Here is an 8,541-nt window from a genome sequence, read left to right as displayed (position 1 = left end):
CTCTAATTGCCTCCATTCCACCTCCTTTTCTTAATTCAAAGTCTCTTAGTTGTAAATCTCGTTGGGTTTACAATTTTCATAGATAATGAAGATAAGCTTGCTGCTTTGTTTTATTGGTTCGTGTCTATCATTTATCATAAATTGTTACTAAAATATTAGGTGTTTTGTTTTAACTTTGAATGATATGTACTTATTCAAATCGTAGCATTTAAGGTTGGTAAAATCATTATAAAATTGTCAAAGGGTGATTATGAATCAGGTAATGATAACGGTTAGTTAGTAAATAATAGTACTGATTATTAACATTAACACATAGTAACCTTACATAACCGAAAGTGAATTGTTATTTTTGAAAGTAGGGTGTCGCTACTTAAAATATAAGACCAATATAATCAAGGTAATTATCATCGGACAATGTTTATAAATGATTTAGTAATTTTAAAACATGAAATTTACGTCAAATCATTGGATTGAACATTACCATGAATCCTCAAATCAATTAATAATGTTATATAATACACAAAAAAAAAAACCTATGTATTACGAATAGCCCTTTTGCAAATCAAAAGGTAACACACGTAAATCATCTAAACAAATATAAATAAAATTCAAAAAATGTGGAAAACAAGTTTTTTTTTTTTTTCATTACCTCGGGTAGAAATGACTCTGGGAAACTGTAGCAATGGAACTAGAACTATCCGTGTAACTGTAATTTTGTAACTTTTCTGAAATGTCATTCAATTCCATGGTTTTTTCATCTATGAAAGGAGGATTGGAAGGGAGGGGTAAAGGTTCATCATCTTTTGCCAACATTTTTAGTAACATCGACATTGTTGGTCTTAAAGATGGAGCTTCTTGTGTGCAAAGAAGTCCTACTTGTACCACTTTTTTAGCCTCTTTGTGATAATTAGTGTTGGGATAAAGATGCATCATTAGATTCGGGTCGAATATCTCTTCCACTGTATCTTCTTGGAAATGCTTCCATGCCTATAACATTAAATTATCAAAATAATATTACTTTTTAAAAAATACGTTCAATTTTTTTGTACCGGATGAAATTATTATACTTACAATAGACACTAAACTGTCGGTATATTCTGTGGTTTTGCTTTTGTTGTTTTCCATACCGGTGACTATCTCCAAAAGTAAAACACCAAAGCTATAGACATCAGCCTTTTCGGTTAACTGACCATGGGCTAGATACTCCGGAGCCATATATCCTCTAGTGAAGTTGAAATAAAACTTAAAATTAGAAATGTAGAAAGAAAGCTGACGTGGCACAAATGAAAATACTTACAGTGTTCCAGCTATGGCAGTGCTGATGTGACTTTTATCATCTTGAAAAGATCTGGCCAACCCAAAATCGGCTATTTTAGCACGAAGTCTCAAGTCTAACAAGATGTTAGCAGCTTTGATATCTCTGTGAATAATTCGGTTCTTGGTGTTTTCATGAAGGTAGACAAGGCCTTCTGCTGTGCCAATTATGATCAAAAATCTTTTGTCCCAGTTTAGGGTCTTCCCTTTTGTTGCATCTGTAGAAAATTCACAACTTCTTCATAAATACGTTATACAAAACACAATCTAAGCATCAAGAATTTTGAAATTTACCAAAAATAAAGCGGTCGAGGCTCATGTTGGGAAGATATTCGTATACGAGAATGCTTTCGGGGCCTGAACAACTGCATCCTAACAACCTCACAAGGTTTTTGTGTTCAACACTGCTAATCATGTTAACTTCGTTATAGAAATCCGCTGCTCTGAATTTGTTGTTGAAGAAGAGCCTCTTCACAGCTATTTCTCGCCCATCTGAAAGAATTCCCTGAGAGATAGATACTCACACTTCACATTAGTTGTTATATAAATATCAGATGACTGACCAATTTTACATGGCCAGTCATCTGATTTTAGATGATTAAAAGTCAGTCATCTAATGTCAGATGACCGAGCATATAGTATAAGGTAGTACCTTATAGACCGTTCCAAATCCTCCTTGTCCAAGCTTATTGCATTCGTCCCAATTTCCCGTGGCCTTTTCAACCGTTGAGTATTTAAAGTTTAAGCTACTATCATTAAGCATCTTTGACAGTTTCTTTGCATCATAAGAACCTGAAATATTAACCACTCATTAGTGTGTTTTGAGAACTCGTACACTAAAATTTTAACAAGTCCAAAATGGAGTAGAATAAATGAATGGATTATATTATACCTTTTCTCTTCTTTTGTACATATCTTTGTTTCCATATATACAAAATTATCATCAGAGCAACTGTGAGAACTGCCACAGAACTAACAACAGAAACCACGATAGCTATTATCTTTCCTGTAAAAACCATAAATAAAAATTGATGAGTGGAGATCTATACAGAGTGAAATTGATAATATAATATAAATTTTATATATTATATGTAAATATAAATTATATTTTAATTGAAAATTTTATATACGAGAAAATCTATAATATAAATTATAATTGGTTACCTCGATTGCTAGACCCGGTTGCAACTGGTATAGGATTCAAAAAATCCATATCAGAATACCTCATAAAACACCCCGTATTCAACACCCTCCCCTCCGACCACGGCAGACATTTCGAAATCGCCGCCGAAGCATTCTCCAAACACGCCCTACACTCCGCCGGAGTCAAACTCCTCCAACATTCCGCCATCACAAACACCGACTCATTCACATTCACCACACTCTCCCCCCTCGCAAAATAATCCCAATTTCTCGAACCCTCAACCACCGCATTCCCCACCGCCTGCCTCACCGCCGCCCCAAACAACCCACTCTTCGCCGTCGTATTCCCACAAACCAACTTATCATTCGGGCCAGTGTATTCATGATAGAAGCTGTAATTTTGAACCCGCATAAAACAACCGTCGAGGTAAATCCGGCCGCCGTTGTTCGGGAAGCAACTGGGGAGAACTGTACGGGCTTCGGCGTAGCATAAGATGCAGTCTTGAGATGAAAGGTCGCCGTAGCATTGGGCGAGGCCGTAGTTGCTGTCGGGTCCGGTGCCGGTGACGGCGGTGCCGTTGCGGGAGGTTCGCAATAGTGTGCCGATTATTTCCATTGTACGGACGAAGTTTGGGATGAATTGCGTCATGTTGTTTTCTAGTTGTCGATCGCATGTTATGTTGATGATTTTGGATCTTGCGTCTCCTTTTGATCGAATTAGTAGCGATAGAATTACGATTAAAGTAATCAGAATTGAAGGTGCATGTGTTGATTTCACCATCTTGTAGTATATGGTTTGATTGACTTGATAGAGGCTCTGTTAAAAATGGGAGTTTAACAGGAAGTCTTGTAGTTTGGTTGTTTTCAGCATTGATTATCTTGCCACGTCATCGGTGATCTTGTCATATAATGTACGATTTTTTGCGGTTCAAAAAAAAAAAGGAAAAAAAAAAAAAGTCAAACGAACAGTTATAGCGAATATTGAAATTGAAATTTACTTATAAAAGTAAGTAAAAAAATACGAAGGCGTGTTGATTGTTACTATTCCAGACTTTTGTGTGTACTGTTTGTCGCTGTGTGAAATCAAGGACACCAGGAAAAAAAATAGTCTTTCATATTGGTCGGTATTTTTCAGGGTGAGTCGGTGAGTTTTTTTTTTTTTTGGTTAAAAAGTTAAATAAGTCCCTCTTTTATAGAAACATTATAGAAATGATACGTATCTTTTACAAAATCAGAGTAATGGCCCTGCCTAGTTACGGTTTTATGAAATAGTTCTTACATTTCATAAAATTATAGATTTGTCCTTACTTAAGCAAAGTTATTGAACTTGTCCATGTGTTTCACAAAATTACAAAAATGATCCCTACCTAATAAAATGTAGAAATTAGGTCAAAAGTATATGATTAATAAAGCCGTTGCAAGTACGGCTCATCCATACCCCAAACCCTACCGTTCCTTTTTACCCCATCCTCTATTCTAAACCGTCTAAACCTGGTATCTTTGTCTTTTTTCTCATGAATCCTAAATCGTATAGCTCATCCATACCCCAAACCCTACCGTCCTTTTTTAACCCATCCTCTCTATTCTAAACCTGGTATCTTTGTCTTTTTTCTCATGAATCCTAAATCATCCAACTTCTTCTTTCCTTTGATTTTAGCAGAGCCACCCCGATGAGTTTCTAGAAATAGGTTTTAGGTTTGTTCTTGATTTTGGTTAATTTGATGTCGATTACATCTTTTGATTTTGATTACAAGCAGTTTGTATTTTGTTTTAATTACATTATGTTTGTTCTTGATTTTAGATTTGTTTTCATGTTTCTGATTAGGGATGAAAACCGAACAGAAATCCAAACCAAAACGAACTGAACTGAATTAGGCCCGAATAAACAATTCGATTCGGGTTTCGGATATCTATATTATGCTTATTCGGTTCGGGTTACCCAAATAAAAGCTTATTCAGTTCTAAATACCCGACCCAAATAAGCACTCATCCTCCCATTCCCTGATCAATAGAAATCATAAATTACGGTTAACAATTCTATCCTCATCGTTCATAACAGGAAAAAAAACCCTACACTCGTTCTCATCGTTTCATATACTGACCAATCTTCTAATCTATTTCCACACTCGAAATCACTTCTGTTGATCATTCCTCTTGTTTAAATGTGTTATTGTGTTATGTTAGTCTTTGAATGTTTTATGTTGATGTATAAAAACACATTGTTATTCTATTATTCGGGTTCTTGAACCCTAATATGGTTTATTTAGATTTTTTCGGTTATATTGGGTCCTTAATCATCTTATACTTGTTATTCGGTTAATAACTAAACCGAAACGATTAATACTCGAACCGAACCGAACACGTATTGGTTAATCGGTTTGTTTTTAGATTCATGCAATTACCCTTATTTGGTTTTCGGGTTATTCGGGTTCAGATCGGTTCGATCCGGTTCCGACCCAAATAACATCCATATTGCTAATCATTGTGGTTCTTGGTGGTGGTTGTCAGTTCCTTTATCATGGGAGGAGGTTTTGGTAGTTGTTGGTTATTTTATTGGTGGTGAGACTCTATCTTTAAACCAGGTTAATTCATTTTTTTAATTAATAAGTTAAAAAAACTAAAAAATAAAATAAAAATGACAATATAGTTTTTTATGTATGCCATGGACGAAAAAATACAACAAAATCATACTACAAGGACAATCCAAGTGCAAAAAAAAAATATTAGAGACCAAATTCACAATTTTAACCAACCATGCGAAAGATTTCACCAATTTACTCCTAACTTTAATAATTCTTGAAATCGAAGGGTTAGACTATTTAAGGATTAACGGACAGTTAGTCTATAAATATGATTGATCCTAATCAACCCAGCCTTTTTCTAAGATCGAATTTGGATATAACGAATTTTCAGTTTTGGATTGTTTTGTTCTATCTCTAATTATCATAATCCAAGAATCTCTAACAATGGACGCCATCCTCAGTTATTCTAGAAAACAAGCAATATGAGAGATTCTTGAAATGTTGGAACAAAATAAAAGCATATAAATATAAATGGTATGAAAGTGGGAAAGTCAGTGAAGTTTTAATACCCTAATCGGCTACTTTTGTTCGATAGTAGTTGGGTTACTTTCATGTTCGTAGGTAGCAAATAAAGTCAAGGATAGGTACCGACAATTTATAATTATTATAATTATGGTTATCTTTTCTAAAACAAATTTAATTAATTACATATTGAATTTTTTACAATGTCTCATAAGAAGCTTATTAATTATATATATGTAAATGATAAAAAAAATACTTTTATAATCTTATACTAGATGTGAGACCCGTATAATATACGGTTTGATTTAAAAAATGATTAAACTTAAAGTATAAAAATAAAATATTTTTTAACATATAACTTTAAAATAAGAAAAAAAGAAACATATTTATTACAATTTAATATTATATATATGATTTTTAATATTTTACATATATATATATATATATATATATATATAAGTATATCACTTTAATTAAAAATTAAAACAAACAAAAAATTAACAAGTAGATAATATTTATTTCAAAATTACGACAAAATGATAAATATCAAAACTCATGAGCGATTGATAAGTGGCAAAAAAATCTTCATTTATTAAGGAGGATTCTTTTTAATTATATATTTAAAGGAAAATCAATAAATAATATTTTTTATCGTTTAGCATAATATATATATATATATATATATATATATATATATATATATATATATATATATATATATATATATATATATATATATATATATATATATCTTGTACGTTACTTTCAACTAGTTTGATGTGTCTTTGAATTTAATGAGTGGGCCTAAGTTCATACTCAGATTACATTGCACCTTATACTTCAACTACCTACTTTTATTATCAAAAGGTTGTGGGGCATGTGTTTGACATATAGGCTAAAAATTAATATTATAATAACAAATATATCAATAGATAAATTACAGAAACAAGGATTTACCCTCAGATTACTCATTACTACGACTTCAGATGTGAATGACTTTTACACGCTAAATAGTTTTTTATTAGAAAGAAGAAATACTGGAACATGAAGCATCAAAATAAATGCAATAAATTTACGTTATTTTTAATTTTTTATAACCTTATTATATTCCAACTTTATGATGAATAGATTTGAAGAACTTGATGATGATCAGTTACAGTTCAAAGAACATCAAAGCAATTAATACTATTAGACATTAGACAATATCTCCCACTTTTAGGAATTAATACGAAAACGATCAAGTTTCTAAAATCGAATTGGTTCTATAACATTCCTGAAAACAGTTTTTAAAGAATCAATCATGCACAGTTGACACTCATCAATCTAAGTAGTAAAATCTAACTAAAAACGCAATGATTCCATCATAAAAGCGATATTTCCAATAAAAAAAGCAATATAACAATGATTTCAGGTCAAAATTCTTATGCTTCAGTTACGACTGGATAATGAACTCTAGAAATGAGACCCGATGGAAGAAAAACGATGAGAAACAACAAAAAAACTTGCATACACCGACCTTTGTTTTTAGAAAAACATGAAGAAAGGTTGGAAATGAAGTATGAAAGCATATGAATTACTTAACGATTGGTTCTATCGAGTAGTGAGAAGCAAATCAAATTCGTTGTTGACAAATAACATTCGAATCATAGTAGCATTAAATGCGCTGAAAAATTAAAGACAAATAGAATAATTACAGATCGGATTTCATACCTGTTGACTACATTTGAATCATGAAATCTAGCTAGAGGCGGATTTAAATTTTCGCTTCCTTCTTCAGTTTGTGGTCTTCTGGATTATTATAGAACGATTAAGGGTAGGTGATATATCACCACTTGCATATACAGGATATGTACGTATAGACTGGGTCAAAAAGGAGAAGAAAGTGGAAGAATAATCTATGAAGCTAACAATGGAAGATGGTTATTCTGCGATGAAGATTGACTTTCAAGTTTCAAGTAGTATATACGCGCTGCATAAATTGTCACTTCAAATTTATGGGATTTGGAATTTGCGTGAGGCCATTCTTAGATATCTTTTCTTCCGTTTTTTATTAAGTTACAGAAATAGTCCCTAGACTATACCTTATTTTGCAAAGTGATGGTTTTTTCTTTTTTGTCAAAAACTCAAAACTTTTTATTGCAATTTCAAGTCTCTAGCCCAAACGTCATTGTAAACAACCGTTAAATCACGCATGCTTATTGCACATATCAACCTTCTAAGGGCGTTTTTGTCTTTTTTGAGAAAAAAATAAATTCTAAATCGTTTTCATCTATAACTCCTTTCATCCATTATATCGACATATAACAAAATATTATAGCATATAACTATCAAATCTTTTTAGTGATCTTAAAGTTATGTTTTTTTATATCATTTCAACGGACAATAATCGAATTTGAAATTCACAAAATCAGTTTGGATGATAACATGTATGCATTTTTTCAACATTTACAAAATTGGTTCGGATGATAATTTGTACGGTTTTTTTAAAAAGAGTTTTCTAAAGTAAACATCGCAAATAGCCCAATAATTCAAGTATATAAATAATACAATTATCTGTTTATGGAAATCAGACAAACATTTAAAACCTTAAGTTGGCCTTGGGGGTGTTCGGACATAAACTGAAAACCGTAAGCACGAAGTTTAGTGAGTTCTCCAAAATACTGCATAACATACATATATGCCAGCTCAAGACTTTATCGGGTCTATTTCAACCCCGAGTCTATTTCAACTCATTTGTCAGCCCAAGGCTGTACCGGATCTATAATCAAGGTCCTTTAACAAGACGTGTTTGGATAAGTTATCTTAGGACCAATTCTCCTCCACATCACAGACCGGGCATCAAACCATTCTCAATAGGTTTACATCAACAACTAAGTTTGACCAACAATGTTGTTCATAAACTTCGCTTTTATGAGATGTTTATGATTCGTAGCTTCGAATCGATAATTAGCGAACTAAGTATCTTGGTAAAGCATACTTTCTCAATAGAAGACTGCCTTAAGATTCTGGCTCAACATTTTGAGTACATCAACAATTTTCA

General features: G+C 32.4%; 1 protein-coding gene across 2 annotated transcripts; it reads right to left on the bottom strand.

Annotated features, from left to right (window-relative positions):
- Positions 1 to 477: 477 nt before the first annotated feature.
- Positions 478 to 7,475, bottom strand: LOC145009377 (cysteine-rich receptor-like protein kinase 2). Of its 2 annotated transcripts, XM_078968085.1 has the most exons (8): positions 7,212 to 7,475; positions 2,479 to 3,355; positions 2,207 to 2,320; positions 1,967 to 2,106; positions 1,609 to 1,819; positions 1,298 to 1,532; positions 1,072 to 1,222; positions 478 to 987 (listed from the first exon to the last, which is right to left on the bottom strand). In XM_078968085.1, the coding sequence occupies exons 2-8, from the start codon at positions 3,236 to 3,238 to the stop codon at positions 646 to 648; spliced, it is 1,953 nt and encodes a 650-aa protein (XP_078824211.1). In that variant the 5' UTR covers positions 3,239 to 3,355; positions 7,212 to 7,475; the 3' UTR covers positions 478 to 645. The 2 variants fall into 2 exon arrangements, with proteins under 2 accessions (XP_078824211.1, XP_078824212.1); XM_078968086.1 differs by lacking the exon at positions 7,212 to 7,475 and having other exon boundaries at positions 2,479 to 5,675.
- Positions 7,476 to 8,541: the final 1,066 nt, after the last annotated feature.

The sequence above is a fragment of the Lactuca saligna genome, chromosome 8 (genome assembly GCF_052625555.1).
Source record: "Lactuca saligna cultivar CGN05327 chromosome 8, ASM5262555v1, whole genome shotgun sequence".
Classification (NCBI taxonomy): domain Eukaryota; kingdom Viridiplantae; phylum Streptophyta; class Magnoliopsida; order Asterales; family Asteraceae; genus Lactuca; species Lactuca saligna.
Note: the sequence above shows the minus strand (reverse complement) of the source record. Positions and strands in the feature narration are given on the sequence as shown.

Excerpts from the sequence above, each read along its gene's own strand:
- LOC145009377 (XM_078968085.1), bottom strand. The coding sequence starts at position 3,238 with ATGGTGAAATCAACACATGCACCTTCAATTCTGATTACTTTAATCGTA. Across the intron at positions 2,107-2,206 it reads TGTACAAAAGAAGAGAAAAG|GTTCTTATGATGCAAAGAAA; the intron begins GTATAATATAAT and ends TTAATATTTCAG. Across the intron at positions 1,533-1,608 it reads CCTCGACCGCTTTATTTTTG|ATGCAACAAAAGGGAAGACC; the intron begins GTAAATTTCAAA and ends AATTTTCTACAG.